This window comes from Myotis myotis, unplaced genomic scaffold, assembly GCF_014108235.1.
Source record: "Myotis myotis isolate mMyoMyo1 unplaced genomic scaffold, mMyoMyo1.p scaffold_m19_p_20, whole genome shotgun sequence".
Classification (NCBI taxonomy): domain Eukaryota; kingdom Metazoa; phylum Chordata; class Mammalia; order Chiroptera; family Vespertilionidae; genus Myotis; species Myotis myotis.
In genome coordinates this window covers 15,921,114-15,944,032 of record NW_023416325.1, presented here as the reverse complement: position 1 = coordinate 15,944,032, position 22,919 = coordinate 15,921,114, and the positions used below count along the sequence as shown (strand labels likewise).

Here is a 22,919-nt window from a genome sequence, read left to right as displayed (position 1 = left end):
CAATCCTCCTGAACCCAAATGAATGTCCTTAGCCAGGGGTCCTGATTCAGACATCTGTCTGTTTTACCAGTAGGGGGCAGGAGATACTTTTTAAAAAGCTGTGAATAAGATGATACACCTGAAACTGATATATGTCAACTGTAATTGAAAAATAAGAATTCATTTTTTAAAAAAAGAAAATTAAAACTGATAATCCGGAGGGCAGAAGAGGTGCAGTGATGTACAAAGCAGTTTACAGCTATAGACTCATAAGCACTTGTTAATGTCCTCAATTTATGGGAGGAGAACATAGGGAAAAGCAAGTGTTTGCGCAGGGCAGCAATTTCAGAGACCATAGTCATAATACACAGAGCTTTTAGATATTGTTGGCAACAAATCAATATTCTGAAAACATTTTTTAATTCACATATAGCAATTTATACATTATAGCAAAATTTGTTATTCAAGAATAAGTTACTTGTACAGTACATAAACAATATATAACAATTTGCCAAATACCTTCTTCTGCCTGTAATGATACAAGATTGAACCCATTTTCTGTGTTGTTACAATGTGGCTTATTCCAGCCCAACACTGGGTGACAGATGTGTCCTTGTTAGAGGCAGTGGAAATATACAAGTTCCTCTAACCTGTGGGAGATGTTAGAGCTCACATGACATTTGCAACAGGAGAGTTAGCCCTGAATAAAGCATGAAGGAATCTTAGGCAACCCTTAGGGAAGGGAAGAGTTCAAGGCCTTGATTTTATATATAAAAATAGTGTTTTGTGGTCTAAGATTTTAATGATTGCTATTCCTTTTTCCTACACGGTCCAGAAATGATCAGAGGCAGAAGATTTATACCAGATAAAGCCATATGGATTGCTGGTCTAAAATTCAAGGCAGGTTAGTTGACTTAATTCTTTGGTGCTGGTGACTGTTAGTTTGTAAAAGTTCGTTAAAGTCAGATTCAGGAGGTGACGGTGCTGAGAGCAGTCCCCTGGCTGTTGTCTGGTTGGAGAGAACTGCAGCGGTCGCAGTACTTACTGTCCCTTTGGCACTCACAGCCCGGCTTTCCGTGGAGGTGCTGGCTTGGCCTCTTGAGGCCAGCGTTGGTCACATCAGGACTGGAAGGAGGGTGGCATGTGGGCTAGCTGCGGCCAGCAGGGTCACTGTGAGGGATCAGCCCAGGGACCCACTGCTCCCTCTTCTCCAGCTCTGCCTGTTCTGGCAGAAAGGAGAGGCCTGGCTTAGGGTCACTCCTTCCCAGCTGAGGCGGGGCTTTCTGTCGGGATGTATTTGAGGTGTCCTGGTAACTCAGACACATTTGGAAAGGAAATATTTTCCTTGAACATTTATACTGGAGCAGCCTGGAGCGGTGACTTCCAGCTCTGTTAGAATCTGAGCTGGTATTTGGCAGCCAGTGGGTCAGAGCTGAGCCACTAGTTTCTGCCTCTTGGTACTACCTGAGACGTCTATGCTGAGACTGCTTAGAAGTGGGTGTCCCTGGCTTGAAGATGTCATGGCCCAGATGTGGAGGGAGGGGGGAGGTGTGTTTCATTGTATATTTTGCCCTTTTTCTGCACCAGTGACTTGTCAGCATGGACTTTCTGTGATGAGCTTTATCTTTTAAGAGACATTCAAAATAGTGCGTGCTCCTCTGGTTCATGCTTTGCTTAGCGAAACCTGCTTGGTATGTAGAAAAAAAGTGTCCTTAGAAATGGACCGAAAATTTGGATCGGGGTCGCATCTGCTTTACAACCTGTGGAAACACCCAGGAGTGTTGGTTTTAAAAGTAAAAGTGAAGAGGTGGTTAGTTGATGCCCCCCCCCCCCCAAAAAAAAACCACCAGAAAATTCTATAAGCACTATAAGCAAAAGTCTCACCTCTGACCTCTTAGAATACTGAGAGTGGCTGGAGGGAGCAGACAAAACCCTGACCCTGGCCAGATAAGGCAGGCAGGAGTTAAGTTCAGGCCAAGGTTTGGTTTAGCCTCTATTTGACGTGTATCATACATGTTAAAGCTGAGCTGGTCCCAGGAGCAGCTGACCTCACACTGTCACTGCCCCTCGTCACTGAGCCTTCTCTGGGAGGAGCCAGCCCCCAGGTGAGTGGTGTCACTTGTGAAGAGGTGTACGTGTGCATGCCCACACCTCAGAGGCAGCGGGACCTGCTGGCACAGTGCACTGGCTGAGCTGTTAGAGCAGCTCCTTGTCAGCCATGGCACCAGGCTGAGCCTAAAACCTCGTGGGAAAATTGAATGAGCCATTGGATGCTGGGGGCTGAGCCCGCCCGGAAGGAGAACTTGCTATAGCAGTGCCAGAAGCAGAATCCAGTTGTTTATTCCTAAGGCACCAGGTAGAACTGGAATTTGCCACCCTCCTAGTTCAGTAACTGCCTGGATTTCTCTGAAATGGCCACATGCTTCACTTTACATTTAGGAAGGACAGTGGCTCCTCGGCAGCAGGTGCTGGCTTAGCCCTAGTCCAGGAGGATTGCATAGCTGTCTGACTACAAAAATCGAGTGGGTATTAGTTCAAACAGTGCAGTGAAATAAGCAATGGTTTAGTTTTAAAACCTGAATCATTTGAAAAATTTATCTGAGGTAAAATGTTTAAAATCATTTTTGACCTTTAGCCTGTCCTGTCAGAGCTCTGTTGTAAGGCTGGGTCAAAGCGGATAGGCGCGGGGGCCACAGAGCTGCATGTGGAGGAAGCTGTGCGGGAAAGCCATAGGGATCCAGGGCTTGTTAGTGTTTTGGGCTTCCTGATGGACCCCCTCCCCCCCCCACCCCCGTTCCCCACGTAGAACGTCTGTCATCAGTTGTGACAGTGTCAGTAAGAAAAAGTTTCCACTGCCAGCCTGGTCTTTACCCCCCACCCCCACGTGCCAGGGCTGGTCCTGGGGGCCCGACAGGAGCTAGGGCATCTGCGGACAAGAACTACATCTGTAAACAATAAGGAGAAAGCCAGGTGGGAACTTACAGGAGGCCCTTTAACAGGCCTAATAGAAGGGTCACATCCAAATTGGAAGGAGCAGTTAATGTCCCTTCACTCTCTCTGAAAGGAAGGAAAGAAAGTACATTCTACCAGTTCCTGTCGCTTGCTTGCTCCTTCAGGGCCCTGTGGCCTAGGAGTCCACTGCCCGTCAGAGAGGCGTGTACTGATTGTCTATGGCCCGCAGGTGGCTCCGGGAGGAGGAGTCCATTTCGTAGTCTGAGTCCCGGGCACGGTTGGCAGGCTCCGACTCCAGGTGCCGCAGGCTGTTGGCCAGTTCCTCGGGCGAAGGCACCAGGTGGAAGATCTGCTCTTGGGGGGAGGAGCGGCCTGGGAGACCCTCCGGGCCCAGCCCCCGTGGACAGCCGGAGGAGCTAAGGTGGGGAAGGCCCAGCTCTGAATCCCAGCGAGAGAGGGAGAAGGGGAACAGGACAGTGTTGGAGGAACCTGGGGGACAAGTGACAAAGAGGCCATGTCGGAAGGTTTGCGGCAGCAAGCTTTCCCCTCTACGTGGTTCCCTGGGCCCACCACCCCTTTATCAAGGGGCACTGGGTTCACACCTGGTGGCTGGGAGACGACCACGACGTAGCTGGACAGCCGGACATCGCAGGCCGATCCACACTCGAGGGGGATAGGCGAGCGCTGGAAGTGGTGGAGCATGTCCATGACCGAGGGGAAGTGAAGGTGCTGCACGCGGCACTGGCCCCGCTCGGTCAGCGACAGACGCAGGTGCTGCATGGGGAGGAAGGGGAATCTCAGGCAGTGGCCCCTAAGGGCCTTGAACTTGGGGGAGCAGCCCCACCTGCCTTGGCTATACCTTGGCTATGCCTTGGAAGTTGAACGTGAGCACATACTCCCCACGCCGGGTCTCGCTCTGCCGTACCAGGAACACTCCATGAGCGTCAGGGCCCTGCAGCTGAACCAGCTGAGCTGCCTTCACTCGGGAGATAGGGCCGTGGAACCAGGGGTAGCAGGACAGGAAGTGATCTGTCTTCTGGCAGGCTGGGTCTAGCAACCCCCCAGGAGAAGCACCTGGTTGAGAAGATGTGTAATGGTGACCCCCTCTGGGGCACCTCACGACCTGGGCTGAGGCTGGGTTCTGACGCACCCAGAGCACAAAGGCCCAGACACCTCACCTTGGTTCAGGGAATCTGTGCTTCCCCTGGGAGAGCTGGCCGTGCCAGGCTCCGGAGCGGAGGGAACGTGCAGCTCCAGGTCTGTGCTCTCCAGCCTGCAGAGAAGGCGGGGTTACGGGTCTGGGAAGAGCAGGGTTGGTGTTAAAGCTGAGATGGGAAGGGAGTCTGGTGCCTCACCCTTGGCCTGTGCACTTCCGGAGCTCAGCCATCCACGAATTCAGCTGCTGCTCGTCTCCCACCTCAAAGATGATGTCTGTCCGGTCCTTTACCTGGTGGGAGGAAGGGAGCAGCTGTGTGGGTCCGTGAGCCGTGTGTGCATGTGTTCCCCCCCGGGTGTGGAAGCTCCGTCACTCACCTTCAGCACAAAGGTGTAGAGGTTGTCGGGCATCTCGAGGCGTGTGCATCGCCGGACCTCCTGGAGGCTGGAGCAGGCTGCTTGTAGCTTGGGCTTTGAGCTCTAGGAAACCCAGAGGTTACTCAGGCTTGTCCCTGATGGCCCCTTGCCCACCCAGGCCTGTTTTTCTGCTGAGCAGACACCCCAAGTCTGGAGGAAGTTTGCGTTCTGGCTTGCAGGAGCCCGCAGAGGGTCCTCTTGTAGCCTCTGAAGCACCGTCCCCACATCCTGAGATCCCCAGAAAAACCTGTGTGGGCTGAGAGCCAACCCCCCTCACCTGGACGTGTGCCATTCCAGCACAACACATGCCTGCCTGCTGCCATCTGCTTCTCCCCACTGGGGAGCAAAGAGCTTATGCAGCCCAAACCCCTGAACAAGCCCAGAGAGGGGGGCATCAGTGTCCACCCCCATCCACCTTTCTCCTGGTGCTGCCTGGCTGCTAGGGCCCCAGGTCATTGTGATGCCTTCAGCCCGCCCCTTCCATCAGCTCCCCACAAGCATGTGTCTCCTGGGCTAGCAGCCATCCTGGGAAGAGGATGCTATATTACCACATAGTCCAGAAGAAGCGCAAATCTTGGAGGTGAAGCCCGAGGAAGGAAAAGATCAGACTTTGAACGCTAGAACCTCAAATTTCCCAAACCTCACTAATCTATCCTGCCCTCAAGTCTCAGGACAAGGTGGGTGGGTTTGGCTGGAGGGTGGAGGTTGGCAGAGTAGCTTAGCCTCAGGCTTTTGGGGCTTCTGCCAATGAGCCTGAAGGGGCAAAGCCTGGCACAGCTGCTCTGTTACAGCCAGCCGAAACCCTCACAAAACAATGGGGCCAGGGGTCTCCATGACACCCATAGCACACATGGTTGAGTAGGTGGAAACTGTCCCAGAGCCCTATGCCAGCAAGAGCCCTTTCTTTCCAGGTCCTGAGTGAGCCTGGCTGGAGCAGGAGGCTCCGGGGCACCCTAGAACCCTACACTGCCCCCCATCGCCTCCATTTCCTCTGGTGACAAGCCCGATAAGCTTGTTTCTTCAGGGTCATGAGATGTCGCTGGCTGCTTCCAGCAGAGACCAAAGTAGATAAGATGGTGGAAAGAGCCCGAGATGGGTTGGGGAAGCCCCCCTGCCTCCAGCAGCTCTTTTCCCTGGGCCAGGAGGAAAGCCAAGTGCACGTGGGGAACAGCATAGCCCCTAACACATTGCATAGGGTGGGGGTGGGGGTGGAAACAAGAGGTGGGCTTTGGGGGATCCGACCTCTACCTCTGCCCAGAGGCTGCCTTTTTTCCAGAACTGACCCCCAAAGCCCTGCGCTTCCCCATGCTGTAGGCGCGCAGGAGCGGGGCACCTCTGACCCCGGGCTGCTGCCTGCCTGCAAACCCCTCCCACACGGAGGCGAGCGGGCAGACTGGCAAGTGAGGGTTGGCCAAACAGAGGCTCTTCCCAGTCCAGGCCCCTCCCAGCAGGTCCCAGTCCTGCCCTGGCTGCTGGACACAGCATCTGGAGACAGTAACAGCAGCTCTAGGAACCACTCACTTTGTCTAACATCACAAGTTGAGGGAACAGAGCCCGGAGGGGTGGCACAGCTAGTAAATCCCAGCCCCAGTGTTTTCACCTTTCCAGTCTCTCTTCCCCATCCCTTCCTTGTAACCCAGTTTCTCAGCCTGGGAGTCAGGTGTGGGGCCTGTGCACCCCTGGCAGCGTTCACAGCCAGCCAGTCTCGGAGCCTGTTTCCTGTCTACAGAAGGGTAAGGGACGGAGGGCTCGTTCCTTCCTTCTGCTTCTGCAGTTGGTCCTGCCTACCCCCACCCCCTCCGCTGGCTCCAGCCTCAGGATCCCTGAGAGGAAGTAGGCCAGGCCAAGAGGGGAACAGGCCGAGTCTCCCTTTCAGTTCCACTCCAGGCCTGGCCCCAGTCCCAGCCTAGGGAGTGTAGAGATTAATCAGCAAAGCCACTGGTTTCACTCTGAGTGTGGGGCCTCCATGCCAGCTCCACCCCCGCAGCTGAGGAACTGCTGACCTGGCGGCTGTGGTGGGAAGAGGATTCCCCCTCGGCACCTGAGGGCCCTGGCCCACAAGTGATGTGGAACTCGTCCTGGCCACTTACCTTCCTGAGGCTGAGCATGACGGCTTCCTCCCGTCTCCCCGGTAAGAACTGGGCTCTGAAGCAGGGGCACTAACTACGTGCTGCCTGAGCGTGGGCAATGCCAGAGGCTCTGCCCAGATTGGAGGTGGGAGAGCATGAGGACAGGACAGCCCCACCTGGACTGGGCTAGACAGGACTCGGGAGCACCAGGTGCCTTTCTGGTTGAGCGCACAGAACTGTGATGGTGAGAAGCGAACCCAAACAGCACCACAGGGACATCTGGGGGCATCAGGTCCCCTGCTCTCATGCCCTCTAGCCCACCTGTCATACTGAGCAAGCTGGGCCAGCAAGCAGCTGCTCTCTGGACCCACCTGAGTCACAGCTGTGCTTAGGTGGTCAAAACGGCAAAGCCACTCCAGGTATTTGTGCTATAACCAATCGCCTCACCCACCACCTCCTGCAGCGTCCACTCCTGGGAGCAAGTCTTCTCAGTTCCCGGTATCCAAAAAGCTGGCTTCTTTGTTATGGCCATTGGGACGCCCGTGGGAATAACCCATTTTTTCTGTGCTCTGGCTGCTAGGAAGCAAAGATGCAAACCAGCTCTGCCACTACCCTCACAGTAGGGCCTGCCCTCTACAGCTCCCCTTGCTTTATAATCCCTCCAGGCTCTAAGGTCAGTCCTGACCCTCTGCTTGTATAGCCCTGGAGAAGGGCTCAGCCCTCCTGCCTGTGTGTCTTCGTCTTTAATAGCCCCTTTCTTCACAGGGTTAGTGTGGTGGCCGGCTGGGGCCTGAGGCCAGCCAGGTGGGTCCACTACAGCGGCAGAGGACTAGGTTACAGACCACCCTCAGCATGCAGCTCCCTCTCCACCTGCCAGAGTGTGGTACCATGCTCCTTTCCACCCTGCAGTGAAATTCACACCTCCGATTACCTACATGCCTGAGACCATCTACATTAAAGTAAAATGTATTTCCCTGTGACTGTGCTTGAGTTTGTTTGAAAAGGTCAAGAACATGGAGGAGCCAGAGGGCAGGGTGAGCTTTGGAAGGACAATTGGTTCAGTGGCCATTAAAACTGGGCAGAAACTTCCATGTACTTCTACGTAAGACGGCATAAGTCCTGGCTCTAGGTTTGTCGTCGGGTACTTCTGGAGGGTGGTGGGAACCGCTGTGCCTCCACCCCCGGGCCCTGTGACTCTTCCTGGAAGGGAGGAAAGCGAGGGTGAAGCAGACCTTCCTCCTGCAGGCCTTGCTGTCCCTCACCTGCACCTGTCACTGCTCCCCGAGGGCTGAAGCGACAGCCCCTTCAGCTTTCCAGGGACTGGGATGTACCCTAGTCTACCTTGTCCTCACAACCACCTTGAGACCCTGGCAGAGAGACTGGCCAAGTCCTCACTGAGCTCCAGGCACCGGTGCCCCACAGGAACAAGACTGTCCGCCAGTGAGGTGGTCACAGTAGGCTCAGAAGTCCCCATGGTTTGGGTTTATTCTAAGGTGGAGCTCATGCTGAACCCCTTGACAGGGGCAGGCCGAACCCTCACAATGGCCTTGTCCCATCCACTGCGACCTGCCTGGCCACTAAAGGGGCCTTTAACCTTGAGTGAAATCTTTGAGGAGAGACCAGTCCCTGGCAGTCTTGTCTCTCCAAGAGCTTTGGGGCCCTCCCTCCTCTCCTACAAATAGCAGTGGCGGGACAGGAAGCTGGAAATATAGGTTCCCTTGAGCGCATCTTGTGGCCTGGAGCCTGGCTCTGAAGGTGGGTAATGAGCCCTAGCTCCACCATTTACTAACTGCAGCTTCAGTTCACATGGCGACCATAGGCAGAGCCTGCTCGCCTCCCAGGAGTAGGGGAGGTAGGTAGGTCTTGGATGGGGGACTGAAAACACAGACACGGCAAATTCCAGATCCCAGTCATAGGAAGCTTGGCCCCGCCAGCCCAGCACCAGAATGGATGCTGCCTGGATGGATGAGCAACATGCATCATCGTTACGGAAAACGCTTATTCAAGTCTTACTGATGGGTATCAAAGCAGCCTTTAAAAATACCACGCGAGAGAAATACCCTGCCTTGTTCCACAGGGATTTTTTAGTCAGGTTACAGGGACACTCAGGGAATCCCACTCGCCACAAGTTTGTCTGTTTCCTGGCAGCCAATGGAAAGGAATTTCCAAGAGAGGGCAGCCCTTGTGCACAGCCATCCATAAAGGCTCTGAGACGAACTGGAGCAGAGAAACCTGTTGAACCCATGTGTTCCTGACTTGGGCCACCCAGTGTCCTGCTCAGAAACCTTGGAGCCTGCACAACTGCTGCCCAGCAACCTCCCCATCCTGGGGTTTGGGAAGTAGCTCTGGCCTTAAGTCACAACTCTGCCTCATCCTCCATGGACAAGCAGCTCGCCTCTCCCAGCCCAAGTCCCCACTTTCGTAAAGAGGAGTAACAGTGCCACCGCCCCTCCCATGAGAGCAGCAATATAGCCTGTACAAAGGCGCTCACGGTGGGTATGGGAAGGTCCCGAGAGCAGCACCAGGTGGGGATGAGCCTTAGGAGCCCAGAGAAGCTGTGGTCAGCTCCGGAGCCAAGCACCCCCCCACCCTCACGCTGTCCACTGTCCCTGCCCCGCAGGCATCTCTCAGGTTGTCTCCACTCGACCATGTGCTCCAGAGGCCTCCCTGTTCCCTCTGTGTCTTCAGCATGGCACAGAGTAAGGGCCTAAGCGTTTGCTGAACACTCCAGAGTGAGAAGGTAGAGGGGAAGGCATTGGAGATTAAGGGAACACCAAGAAGTAAGGCCCAGAGGTCAAAAAGTACAGCTGAATCCACAAGATGGCTAGAGATCTGCTGTGGCTAGACATGACGCTGACAGCCTCACCCTACCCTTTAGTGAGCACCTACTGTGTGCCTGGGCTGTCTACCAGTGGCTTCTGGACTGCTGAATCCACAGGCCATCGCTATTCAAAAGTTTTCACAGAAAAGAGCCTATCAAGGGATGGAGGTGCTGGGACCAAAGAAGTAGGAAGGTCCTTGTTCCAGAGGAAGACAGTCCTTGGCGTTAAGTCTGGGACACTAGGTGAGAGCCTTCACCACTGCTCTGGGCCATCTGTCTGCCTGAAGATAGGTGGGGGCTCCCATGACCTCCCCGCAACCCTTGAGGCTGGTGTTTGTTTCATCCCACTTCACAAGTTCGAGACAAGGCTGAGGAAACCTGTGAAGACAGCATCACAACCAGCTGGCCTGGAGCCTCTGCAAGCGAGCCCATTACCACTGAAACCCACAGGCACCAAGGGGAGAGCTGGGCAGGGAGGCCACAGCCGCTGCCCTTCCCAGGCACCAGCGAGCCCTGGGAGACCTGAAGGAGGGAGGGCACAGAGAAGAACGGTGGTGCTCACAGGGACCGCCCCCACATACCCACACACACTAGGGTGAGGAGTCGGAAAACGGTATCCTGAACCCCAAGGTGGGCAGCATCAAAACAGCTGCCACCCCTGGACAGCTACACCCAGAAATATCCAGATCAAGTTGCTTCCCACCCCCGCTCTGCTCAAAACTCACTTGTGGGCCCCACTGAGCTAAGTGAGGAAGCCCAAGTCCTTGCCGTGGCCCAAAGACCCTGCACAGCCTAGGCCTGATGAGCACCTTGACCGCTGCCTCCCTCTCATTCTGCTCCAGCCACACCGGCCTCCACTGTTCAGTGTACCAAGCACACGCCACCTCAGGGCCTTTGCACCCGCTGCTCCGCTGACAGGCAAGACAGTGCTGCCACAGCTGCACAACTCTGGCTCTTCTCAGACGCAGGTCGTAGCTGAAGTGTCGCCTCAGGAAGGCCGTCACTGACCACAGTGTCTGAAGAGCAGTCACCATGCCATCACCCTTCAGTTCCTTCACTGCATTTATCTACCTGTAAAACGGGCTCGGTGGGGACTTCGTCTTGTTCATGTGGCATCCCCAGCCCCGAGCATAGTACCTGCTAGGCTGTCCGTGCTCATCACAGGCCTTTTGGTGCCAAGTGTCATGGGTGCTGGGGATCAGTGGGGCACAGTACAGCCCCACTGCAGACACCCTATCCAATGAGGGCTCAGGAGGAGTGATAGGGACACCTCAAGGAGGGGGCATGGCTGGGCCCCCCAGGGCTCCGGCTGGCCAGGGGAGAAGAACAGCCCACACCAGCATGGTTAGCCATGTTACAGATGGAGAAATGGAGGCCCTGAGAGACAAAAATCATTTGTCCTGGCCACAGAGGACCAGAAGGTGGGGCTGAGTAGAGCCGGGGCTCAGACCCTCGTCTGCCCAGGCCCAGGGCCTGTGCTCTCCCAGGCCAGGTCTTGGCAGAGAAAACCTCCCTCCTCCAGGGAGCCTTCTCAGGCGCATCGCATCGTGGTGAGTGCGATTCCTGTGCCTCTCCCTCGCCTCCGGCTTATCAGGCCTGGCCATAATTTCCTGATGAGGCAGCTGCTCCCCCACCCCACCCCCACCCCCGCCGTCTGACTGGGAGTTCCTCTGGAGGTGGGGACAGGACAGCAGCCTGCTCCCAGCTGGGGCCCAGCACCGGATGAGGTCCAGGAAAGAGCGTACCAGAGGCTGGTGTCCAGAGCAGGTCCTCAGAGAGGGTTTGTCAGGTGGATGGGGAGTAGCTAGGTGGCTGCTGGGGCCTCAGCCCTTGGATATCTGGGGAGCGGAGGCAGATGTGGGGTGTGGTACTATCTCACCCCTTGTTCTCTGGCGCCTTTGGGGGCAAACTGAAGGGAGGGAGCCAGTTCCAGGGACTGAACGAATGTCGGAACCACAGGCCACAGGTCACTTCCAACCCTGCCCCAACCAGGGCCACCAGCCCCCCTCCTTTAAGTGCCTGCCTCGGCCGCGTTTCCTGTGTGACCCCTGAGCAAATCACTTCCCTTCTCTGTGCTGTTGCCTCGTCGGTAAAATGGAGGTGAGAACAGAATGCAACCTCCAGGTAAGCGACACTGCCTGCTGCTGGCCTGTCTCTGGCACTCGCAGGGCGCCCAGACTCCCCCAGTCCCTTCGGGCTACATCTGCCCCTTAGTCTGCCCCCTGTTGCCTTGTGCCCCTGTCTCCACTGAGGAACAGGAGAGGGATGAGAGAAGCTTCCAGAAAAGCAAGTCGGCTTCCCCCCTTCCTCAGCAAGTGCCAGAAACAGAACTCCCCAGAGCCAAGTTAAAGGGGGTACAGATCCCCAAATATAACCACCTGTGCAGAGACAGGGCGCCATCATCTCACCTCCCTCCCCTGGGCAGGTGGTACCCCAGTTCACACCCTGAGGGACCGAGTGTTGGACCCTCTGGGGCCCCAAAGAGGCTGCGTGGTGGTCATTTGCCAGGGACGCTGGGACAGTCAGGCGGGGCCTCCTCTGAAGCCCCACCTGCAGGGAGTCTCCCCTCAGGCCCAGAGGGTCCCCCCACACCAGACAGACTCACAGTGACACAGTCACAAAGCCCCTTCTCAGAGACACGGAGACCACCCCACACAGAATCAGTGACGGGGACACAAAGCCCTCTCAGATGCCAGAGCACCCCCCTCCCCAGACAAACAGAGAGAGAGAGACAGCCCCCACAACACCACACAGAGCCAGGCTGGGAGCCCACAGCCTCGCCCCCTCCTGAGATGCGGTGGCGCCCGAATGGATGACCCAGCTGTGGGGACCAGCCGGACTTCCGGTCTGAGCCTGCCCATGGGGGCCGTACCCAAGGTGGGGGTGACTGTAGCTTAAGAGGGACTGTGACTGAATCGGGGAACCAAGGAACTAATCCCCCACCGACTGTCACCAGCTCATCTCGTCCCCCTCGGTGGCAGAAGTCCAGGCTGAATCCTGGCAACACCAGGTGGGTGTCCTAGGACAGGCCCTGCAGGGCCAGGCTGGACGGAGCCGGTTCCCGCCCTTCTGAGCCAGGCCGCATGCCCACATCTCTGCCTTCCTCCCTCCACACAGGCCACCATTCTTGCCAGACCTTTGGCTCTTAGGTGTCATTAGGATAAACAACTGTCGGGACCTGGAGCTGAGCGGCCGTGAAGAGTGGGTGTCATGGGTGCTCAGCCAGCAGCCTCGATGATCCGTGCTGCCCCCCGGGCCTGGGCCGGCCACAGTGGCCTCTCTGGAAATATCCAGCCAGCACCCAACAGGCCCCGGACGACTGGGAGTCCAGAGCCGGGTCAGGGGCACAGCCAGACCCCACCCCACTGTCCGCTGCAAACCAGCTGCCACCAGCCCACACCTTGAGTGACCACATCCTGCTCCCATCATCCATGCCAGGAGTCCTCCCCCAGCCCCATTCCCATGTGGCCAGAGCCCCAAGGCCAGTGCGCTGTCCCCCATCCACACCTTTACCCAGGCTATGCCTTCCTCTCCTGCTGCCACCGTGGCCACCTCAGTTGCAGGGACACTGCAGCCATGAGGGCTGGGCTGAGGTCAGCCCTCCAGACAGAAGGGGAAGCCTGACTCTGAGAAGCCACGCCATGGGCCCAGGCCCCTGAGCAGGGAGGGGAGCACCCAGCATCAAACCTGCTCTCCCCAAGCTCTGTGGATCCCACACCCAGGAAAGCAGATGGACCCTCAGGAGACTGTGGGGATCACGGTGGGTGTCATAGGGCCAGGGGTCCCAGAGCTGTGAGGTTGGACCTGAACGGGTACCCACCTCCCAGCCCTGCTACATAGCCAGGCCAGACTGCAGCCTGGCTGGGCCCCAGTCTGCTTGCCTGCGAGGGTGGAAAATGTTGTGGTTAAAAAACAACAAATAACCCCTGTCACTGGCCTCAGTGGTGGTGGTGGGGGCGGTGCTGGAGGGGAGCGGGGCTCGTCACCACCAAGATCCCCTACAGCCCTGGATGGTGGCCACCGCCTGCCTTCGAAGAATGATGATTCAGAAGAAGAGGTGACAGTGAGGGCCTCGGGCCTGAGGGGCTGTGTGACGGATGCCAGGAAGGCTGAGCTGGCAGAGCCTGGGGCTGAGCTGACAAGCGAGGAGGGCGAGAGCCAGGAGCCCAGAAGCTGACCAGGTCAGTGTTGCGGCCACCACACCGACACGGCACCTTGCCAAGGTCAGCCTGGCATGGCCTGTTGCCATCCAAAGCCTGCATTTAGTGAGCACTTACTATGTGACATGCCTTGACACACAGTCTCTCATTGACATAAAAAAACAAACAAACAGGAAATCACACCAGCCCAAAGAAGGAAAACCAGTTGGTTTAAATAATTAAAAGTGAAAAATAAAACCTAAGTAATTATCAGATCCCAGGCCTTTCTAAGCAGAAAAAGCAAAGGAGGAAACCATCAAGGAAAAGATCACTGTATATAACTGTCAGACTTCAGAGCCTCCATAAGCCAAGAAACTCAGGATCAAAACTGAAATGTCAGATGGCAAACTGGGGAGATGTGCTACACGACAGACTAATGTCACGTAAGAGTTCTTGCCAGCCAACCAGAGAAAGGCAGCAGAGTAAATGGCCTGCAAACCACACAAAAATGCACACAACCAAGAAACAGAAGAAAAACAGTCAAAATCTGTAGGGACAAAAATATCTGCAGGGACAGCAAGTGGAGTAGTGGTTGCCAGGGGCTGGGGGTGGGGACGGGAAGTAGGAATGACTGCTAACAGGTACAGGTTTCTCTGGGGGATGGAAATGTTGCCCACGTACTAAAAACCCATGAGCTGCACTTTGCCATAGTAGGTTTTACGTTATGTGAGTTACATCTCATCTCTCATTCCACTCGTAATCAGAAAGGACAAGATAACCACTTTTCACCTGGAAGTTGGCAAAGGTTTTCAACAGGATGGACGTCCAGTGCTGGCCCCGCTGGTGATGAGAAGGTATGTGGGTATAAGCTTTCTGGAAAGCTGTTTGAAGAGATGTGGCGAGCATTCGAGATGGCCAGCAGGCACATGAAGAGATGCTCCACATCATTAGCCACCAGAAAGCGACAACTGCTGGGATGGGGGAAGGAAAAGATGGACAATAACAAGTGTTGGTGAGAAGATGGAGAAATGGGAGCCCTCACTCCATGCTGGCGGGAGGACTACACAGCTCAGCGCTTTGAAAACCAGTTTGGTTAGTTTGCTCCAGAGTTCGCATATAACCAGCAACTCCACTCTGGAGATACATACCCCAGAGAAACAAAGCACATGTCCACACAGAAACTTACACAGGCCTCATTTCATTGAACTGCACAGATGCTGCGTTTTCTTACACCCCAAAGCAAGGAGACCCTCCTCCAGCAAAAAGCCGGTGGCAGCAGATGAGTAGATTAAAAAACTGTGGTACATCTGCACAATGGAATACTATGCTCTGTAAAAAAGAAGGAATTCTTACCATTTGCAACAGCATGGATGGACCTAGAGAGCATTATGCTAAGCAAAATAAGTCAGAGAAAGGTAAATATCACATGATCTCACTTATTTGTGGAATGTAATGAACAACATAAACTGATGAACAAAAACAGATCCAGAGACAGAAGCATCGATCAGACCCTCAAACCTCAGAGGGAAGGTAAGGGAGGGCTCGGGTAAGGGGGAGAGATCAACCAAAGGACTTGTATGCGTGCATATAGGCCTAACCAGTGGACACAGAGACCAGGGGGGTGAGGGCAAGGGGGTGGTGGGGGTGGCAATGGAGGGAGAAGGACACATATGTAATACCTTAATCAATAAAGAGAGAAAAAAATCCAAAAACTAAATTTTCAAGGTTAAAAAAAAAAGCCTGTGGCCCGGCTCGCTTGGTCCGGAAGGGAACCTGCAGAACCCAAGCTCTGCCTGTGCACACGTCCACGGCAGCGCTCCTCACAACAGTCACGTGTCCACCTAACATCTATCCAGGGACAAATGGATAAATGAAATGTGAGCCTTGGAAACATTACAAAGAAGGCATTCACAGAAGATCACTTACTGTCCGATCCCCTTTACGTGGAAAGAACAGACTAGGCAAATCGAGAGACAGAAAGGTTAGTGGGTGCCTGGGGCTGGGGGTGACGGCTAACGGGTAGGGTACACGGTTCTTTTTGAGATGATGAAAATGTTCTAAAATTAGAACACAGTGATAGTTGCACAACTCTGCAGATATACTAAAAACCGCTGCACCCTCTGAACCAGTTAAGTCTATGGTATGTAAATAGTATCTCAGTGAAACTTAGCGAGCGAGCATGCCAGCAACAGGCCTCCTGAGGCCTCCCGGCCAGCACTTCCCCTTCTAGGAACGCAGCCTAAGGACACAATCAGAGATGGACCCCACGATTTAAGTACAAGATGTTCATCACGGGTTATCTATTTGATCAAAAAAGTTAGAAATGATTGAAATAGGAGTCCAGATAATAACAGATAAGTGTATCATGGCCTAACTGTATAAATGAAATACTCTGCAACCAGCATTTTTAAAAAGACATTCTTGAAAAATATTTGAGAAAACAGAAAAATTATCAAAACGTGAGTGAGAAAAAGCAGGTAGATAAATGTCAGCCCCCCCCAGGACTGGGGTTTCTGTCCAGAAGTTCCCGCCAGCACTTCCAGCGCCCACACAGGGCCTGGCACACAGAGGCCGAAGGAACTGCAGTGTGGGGGGGCAAGTTAACGAAACAGAAGGAAAAAAAGAGTATGAAGACATCTACCCAAAGGGAAACGCGCTTCTCTCTGGGTAGCAGGGTTGTGGGTGGTGTTTCAGTTACTTTTCTATAATTTCTTCCATGAGCTTTATTAATTGAAAAAACAAACCCAAAAATATTAGGAACTCAAACTTGGAAGCCTGGGCATGTTAGATTCCAAGATTACATGGAGATCTGAGATGAGACAAAGTAGGGCCCCTAGTTCCAGAAGGTTCCCCTCTTTGCCGCTGCTAGGACACCCCTCCTCGTCACAGGCGGATTCAGGTTCAGCCTGTGATGGGAGGATCCAGGCACCAGCCACAGTGAGGGGGACCCAGAGTCCCCCCGTGTGCACCGTCACCACTGGTTCCGGAGGCTGAGGTCCACGCCTGAGGAGCACAGTGGCCTCCGAGGCTCTGAGGGACACAGGAAAAAGGGGTGTGGGGCCCCAAAAAGGAAGCTGAGGCGGCCCCTCCTGCCCTGGGGGAGGAAGCTCCCCCCACCGGTGAGGGCTGGCCGCTCAGAAGGCAGAGATCTCTCTTTGCATTCTGGTTTCCTTTCCATTCACAAAGAAGTGGGTGGGGGATTTCCAGCGGGTGCCCAGGCCAGGCTACTGTGAGGCCAGCCAGGTGGCTGCCCAGCCCGGGGAGGGTGGCCGGGACCCAGCTCTGGTCTGGACGCTTCCTAAATAGGGGGACACACACTGTGCCAGGCCTCCCTGAGCCTGTTCTGGACTCCATCACCCAGCAACACAAGCACTGACATCCCACTTTCCAGATTGGGAAACTGAGACTCAGAGAGGCCAAGGTGTCAGCTAAACCTCTCCCTGGCCGCCAGGTCCCAGCCCAGACGCCACAGTGATGGTCTCATCCCAACACCCAGTCTCCAAACAAACAAAAACAGATCAACCTCCAAGAACGTGGCGGCAGCAGCAGACCCATGAGCAAGAGGGACGGGGCACAGCCCCAGAGGAGCCCGGGATGATAAATGAAGACTGTCCCCTGCCCTCCCCTGTGGAAGCAGGGCCCTTTCTAGTCTCCGGATTCATAGAATTTGAGCTGAAAGGAAGCATGCGATACCATCTGTCCGCGGTTTCAGCGTGGTCAGGGGTTTCTTCTAAGCAGCAAAGCAGTTTTCTTACACGGAACCCCAATAAGGGGCAGGTGGGGCGGCTGTGTATGCGGTTGGGGAGCCCACGGGAGTCCTGCCCACCAGCACCCCTTCTTCCCTCCCCCAAGGAGGCCCAGGTTAAGCCCCGTAGTCGTCCATTTCACAATTTCGAGAGGGGCAGTGGCCCACGTGGGTCCCAGGGCAGAGCAAGGCCCTCATTGTCACCCTGGGAGCCTTCTGCCCGGGGGCCTCCCAGGAGAGGTGGGGCTGGGGACCGCTGGCTCTAGAGCTCCTGTCTCCCCACTGGGCGTCTCCCCTCTGGTCTCTGAAACACGAAGAGCCAGGGGACTGCAGCTGGCACGTGGGTGGCTCTCTGCCTGCTTCGGGGCCTAAACACCTCCCCCTGGCCTTGCTGGGCTCTGCCGCTCCCCTGCTCTGTGGCCGTGGACAAGTCTCTACTTCTCTGGGCCTCAGCTTCCTGATCCTTCAGATTCCCCATCTCACAGGGTTTGTGGTGATTCCATGGCTGTCAATGTGGTGCCTGTCGCGTCAAGGAGCGCAGCTGAGCCTGGCTGCGCGGCGTGTGCTGGGCACGGCACCAGGTGAGGACGCGGCCCGGCGACCCTCAGTGCGATGTGGGGCACGGAGAGCGAGGGCGCAGCTTTCCCACCCGGGCAGAGCAGGAGCCAGGCCTGCGGGGCCCAGGCAGCTGCCCCTCCCGCGGTGGTGGCTTCCTGCCCGCCCCCCTTCCTCTTCGCACTCCTGCCTCGAGGAAACCGCCAGGCCCCGGACTGACGTCCCTTTCTTTCTGCTTCCTCTTTCCCACACTCGGGGACTGGGCTCAGGCTCGGCCCAGGGTCCACACCTCGGGGCTTCTGCCTCAATTCCTTAACGGTGAAGTAGGTGCGATGGCAGTGCCAGCCTGAAGGGCACAGGGGCACTTCGGCTGACTCAGTACGGCCCTCACCCTGCGGAGTGCTGGGTGCTTGGGAGATGGCAGCCCATGCACCAACCAGGCTTTCTTTCATAAGCACCTACTGCCCGCATAGCCCCGCGCGCCCCCCCCCCTCCCCCGACTGCCTGCTCCTGGGCCAACCACAAGCACAGGCAGGGAGCTGAGGGGTCCAGGGTCGCCTCTTGTCACAAACCCAGTCCCCCAGGCTATCTCCTGGCTGAACCATGTGCTCTGTGAAGGTAGGGCCAGGTGCCCCAGGAGTGTTCAGTGCCAGTACAGGGCCCCAGGCTGTTCCTCACTCACCCAGGCAGCACTTAGTGTGTCTGCAGCCTCCCCCACACGACACAACCCTGAAGGCAGGCACTGTGGCCATTCCCGTTTTACAGAGGAGGCAAACTGAAGCCAGCAAGGCCAAGTCACTTGTCCAAAGGCACCCAGCTCAGAAAGAGCAGAGCGGGAAGGGCTCTGACCTCACTGCCTGGTCCGCTCGTGCCCACTTCCTTGTGGAGGACTCAGGGCTGTGAGCTGAGTCCCTTGAGGTGCCCCCAACTCCTTCCTCTACTGCTTCTCTGGGCTGGGCAGCGAAGGCCAAGGGCAGGATGCACTGGGTGAGAAGGGAACTGGCCACCCCTCTGGGCCTCAGTGTCCCCATATGTAAAACAGTGGCTCTGGACAAGATGGCATGGGGAGCCTTTCCTGGTCAGAACACAAAACAGATGCCCTTTCCTAGATGGGGCCACTGGGTAGCGACCGCCACCAACAGTGACTCCTCTGAAGACACGCTGGGCGCTAGGTACAGCCCAACTGCCTGGGTTCCAATCCCATCTGGAGAGCTGAGTGACCTTGGGCAAGTCACCAGGTGCCCTCTCTGGGCACCAGGTGCCCCCCTCTGTGGAGCAGAGTCATCACAGAGGCTCCCTCCCGGGGCTGCGGTGAGGGCTAAATGGAGCAGGGTCAGTAGGCGCCTGGTAAGTGCCAAGTCAATGTTGGCTGAAGGTGTTTTTCAACAGGAGCTAGAACTCCAGCATCAGGGCCTGTACCGGTGAGAGAAACTGAGGCTCAGCCCCAGACCCGGCAGGGCTGGCAAGATGTTGAGATCAACTGAGCCAACCTAGAGGCCTGGGCATATGGGGAAACTGAGGCCCCAAAGAGCTGCCCCAAAGGCTGTGGCCAGCTGGTTATGTTCCATCTGAAAATGGACCCTAGGTCCCGGGGAGTCTCTGCCCAAGGCCAGCCACCCTTGGCCAGTGGCTGCTTCTGTCTTCTCTCCCCTGGCCCCCCCACCGCCTCCCTCTGCTCAGCTTGGGCAGAGGCCAGGCTCGGATCCACTCGCAGTGATGTTGGCCTCGCAAGGCCAGACCCACCGATTCTGTAAGAGAAACCAAGAATCTGGGTTCTGATGTGATCTCTCTATTTTGTGTTTCTAAATATTGGCAACCAATCCAACTTTCTTATTTTTCTTTCAACTGCTGAGTGGGGTAGTGCATCTCAGGCCTGGCCAGGAGCTGGCACTCTGCACCCTCTGACTTGAGGGAGCTGGTTCAATAGTGTGGAGGGGGCTTGGGAGTGGGGACCCCCTGGGATTAGGGGGATCAGAGGAGAGGAAGGTGCCACAGGAAGAGTGGACATGGTGACCGGAGGATCTTCTAGGGGCAGAATCATGTCATATTCTCCCACGGCCAGCCTGACGCCAGAAGACCCCGGCAGCCCCATAGGGTTCCGTGGCCCACTCCTGCCAGGCAGCCCCAGCAAGTGTCTCAGCCCCTCTGGGCCAAAATCCTCCAAGGCTCCCACTGCTGTTAGTGTAAAACCTAAAATGCTCACCATGCCCCACAAAATCCAGCCCCATCACTTTTCTAACCTCATCCCTCCTGCTCCCTCCACTCCAGCCCTCGCTGCCTGGTTGTTCCTCAAAGACTCCTGGGCCCTGCCCACCCCAGGGCCTTTGCACTCGCCCTTTCCTCAGCCTGGGACTCTTACCCAGATCTGTCAAGACTGTCACTTGCTTTCATCTCAGAGGTCACCTCCTCTGAGGGGCCTTCAATGACCACCTTCTAGTGGAAGCAATCCCTGGGCTCCCCCTGAGGGCCAGTGCACAGTGGAGGGAGGGTTGCCCCACCTCCCATCCTTCTGCAGGGCTGCCACTGAAGCCAGAGAACACAGTGACTTCTCGAGCCCTCTTTGGACCTAGGGAAATAGCCACAGATGTCTCCTCCAACCTCCTGCAGGCCATGGCCTCCCCTCACACACCCCAGTGACAAGGAGCTCCCTCCCACCCAGCACTCAGAATGGCCCTACTTTACAGAGGAGTAAACTGAGGCTCTGAGTGGGGAAGTGACAAGGCCCAGGGTCACACAGCTGGTCAGAGGTGGAGCTGGGACCCAAATCCCATGAGCTGCCAGAAGCCTTCTGGGCCTTCTCTGCAGGGGTGGGGGTGGGGGGGAGGGAAGACAGGGAGGCCCCACCAGGACTGCTCCCTTTGTGCCCAGGGCAGCCTGGGACCTCGCTACTCTCCCCCAGGTCCAGCTTCTCCACCACCACTGTTGTGCCCTGGGGACTCAGACTGGGGCCCCACCTCAGGGCTCCCAAGAACAGGAGCCTTGACAGGGACCCAAACCAGCACTGGAGATGAATCTGTGTTCTCAGCCCGAGAGTCAATACCATGACAACCATAACAACAACACGAAGGGCGGGTAACACTGAGTGTTTCCCTGTGCCAGGCGCTCAGCAGATGCGCTTCCCAGCTGAACACATGAGCCCCACGATGCGGGAACTATGAATAGGCCCCTTGTACAGAGGAGGAAACTGAGGCTCAGGAAGGTGATGTCACTTGCCTGAGGCCTCCGAGCTGGGAAAGAGCTAATTCATTTTTCCAACCCGGGTCCTTTGGACTCCTGACACCTGGCTTTCCACAGGGTTTGTTTTAAGCAGCCGTTTGTAAAAGTGAAGTTGTACAGGGAAGCCCACGCCACCGTGCAGATAAGATGTGTTTGGCCGTTATTTGCCCTTCGTGGTGTCACAGCCTCGAGACTTTAAAAGTGATGAGAAAACAAAGTTTTTTTTTATCTACACTTGTGTTTTTCCGACAGCTTCAGGCTATGTTTGGAATAAAATGCTTACTCCTCATGGTTGCCTCTGCCCTCACACACTCTCCCATGCCCCATCTTCCCTCTTTGCTCCCCCACACTGGCCTTGTCTGTATTCTTTCTTCAAAACATGTGAAACACTTTCCCATGTCAGGGCTTTGCCCATGCTGTTCTCTCTGCAGGAACACCCAGAGATTCTTAACTCGGGATTAACATCTCAGTCCAAAGTCACCTTCTCAAGATGCACCGTGAAACTTTGGTAATTAGACTGTGGTGTTGGCATGAGGGCAGACACGCTGGCTGATGGACAGAAGAGTCCACAGAGGGACAGTGGGCTTAGGATGAAAGCAGCACTTCAGCAAATAGCGCTGGAATGGGAAGAATTGTGACTCTCCACCTCACACCTAACACCGAACTAATGTGAGATGGATCGTGGTACAAAATGGGGAGGGAAGCCCACACCATAAGCTTCTAGAAGACAAAACAAGAAAGAGCGTCATGACCTGAGTAGCAAAGGTTTCTTAAAGAGGACACAAAGCCCTGGCTGATTTGGCTCCGTGGATAGAGCATCAGCCTATGGACTGAAGGGTCCCAGGTTCGATTCTGGTCAAGGCCACATGCCCAGGTTGCGGGCTCGATCCCCATTAGGGGGTGTGCAGGAGGCAGCCAATCAATAATTCCCTCTCGTTATTGATGTCTCTCTCTCTCTCTCTCCCTTCCGCTCTGAAGTCAATAAAAATATTTTTTAATAAAATATAAACAGGACACAAAAATCATTCACCATAAAAGAAAGCAACTGATAAACTGGACTACATTAAAATTAAGAACTTCTATTCATGAGACAGTTTCACTAAAGAAGTAAAAAGGCAATCATTCATACAACTTAACAAAGGGAAGATAAAAACCCAATCAAAAAATGGGCAAAGGACCTAAATAGATACTTTTTGAAAGAGGACACTCAGAAAGCCAAGAGACATGAGAGATGCAAATCAGAACGACAATGAGGTATCACCTCATACCTGTCAGAATGACTATCATCAACAAACAACAAGTGCTGGTGAGCATGTGGAGAAAAAGGAACCCTCGTGCACTGCTGGTGGGAATGCAGACTGGTGCAGCCACTGTGGAGAACAGTATGGAGTTTCCTCAAAAAACTAAAAATGGAACTTCCCTTTGACTCAGTGATCCCACTTCTAGGAATATATCCCAAGAAAACAGAAACACCAATCAGAAAGAATATGCACCCCTATGTTAATAGCAGCATAATTCACCATAGCTAAGATTTGGAAACAGCCTACGTGGCCATCAGCAGATGAGTGGATTAGAAAACTGTGGTATGTCTGCACAATGGAATACTACGCTGCTGTAAAAAAGAACTCCTACCATTTGCAACAGCATGGATGGACCTGGAGAGCATTATGCTAAGCAAAATAAGTCAGTCAGGGAAAGGTAAATATCACATGATCTCACTCATTTGTGGAATGTAATGAACAACATAAACTGATGAACAAAAACAGATCCAGAGACAGAGAAGCATCGATCAGACCATCAAACCTCAGAGGAAAGGCAAGGGAGGGTGGGGGTAAGGGGGAGAGATCAACCAAAGGACTTGTATGCATGCA

At 55.0% G+C, this 22,919-nt stretch overlaps 2 protein-coding genes across 11 annotated transcripts in view; one reads left to right on the top strand and one right to left on the bottom strand.

Moving 5' to 3' along the window:
- The window catches only part of ATXN2 (ataxin 2), a 98,014-nt gene extending 90,465 nt beyond the window's left edge, over positions 1-7,549 (top strand). The window contains exons 26-27 of one of the 5 annotated variants that reach the window (XR_004974859.1): positions 815-883; positions 7,338-7,549. Coding sequence is in view for 1 of the 5 variants with exons in the window: in XM_036353857.1 (XP_036209750.1) it covers positions 815-820 (6 nt within the window). In the remaining 4 variants the exon portion in view is untranslated. Of the gene's footprint in view, positions 1-814 lie in introns of all 5 variants that reach the window. The other 4 variants (XR_004974858.1, XR_004974857.1, XR_004974856.1 and 1 more) reach the window with 4 other exon arrangements.
- The window catches only part of SH2B3 (SH2B adaptor protein 3), a 38,079-nt gene continuing 15,536 nt past the window's right edge, over positions 377-22,919 (bottom strand). For 2 of the 6 annotated variants that reach the window (XM_036353863.1, XM_036353864.1), the window contains 5 exons: positions 4,465-4,566; positions 4,287-4,378; positions 4,110-4,204; positions 3,791-4,005; positions 377-3,705 (listed from right to left, as the gene is read on the bottom strand). In XM_036353863.1, the coding sequence (XP_036209756.1) occupies positions 3,148-3,705; positions 3,791-4,005; positions 4,110-4,204; positions 4,287-4,378; positions 4,465-4,566 (1,062 nt within the window). In that variant the 3' untranslated portion in view covers positions 377-3,147. The remainder of the gene's footprint in view (positions 3,706-3,790; positions 4,006-4,109; positions 4,205-4,286; positions 4,379-4,464; positions 4,567-22,919) is intronic. The other 4 variants (XR_004974861.1, XR_004974860.1, XM_036353866.1 and 1 more) reach the window with 4 other exon arrangements.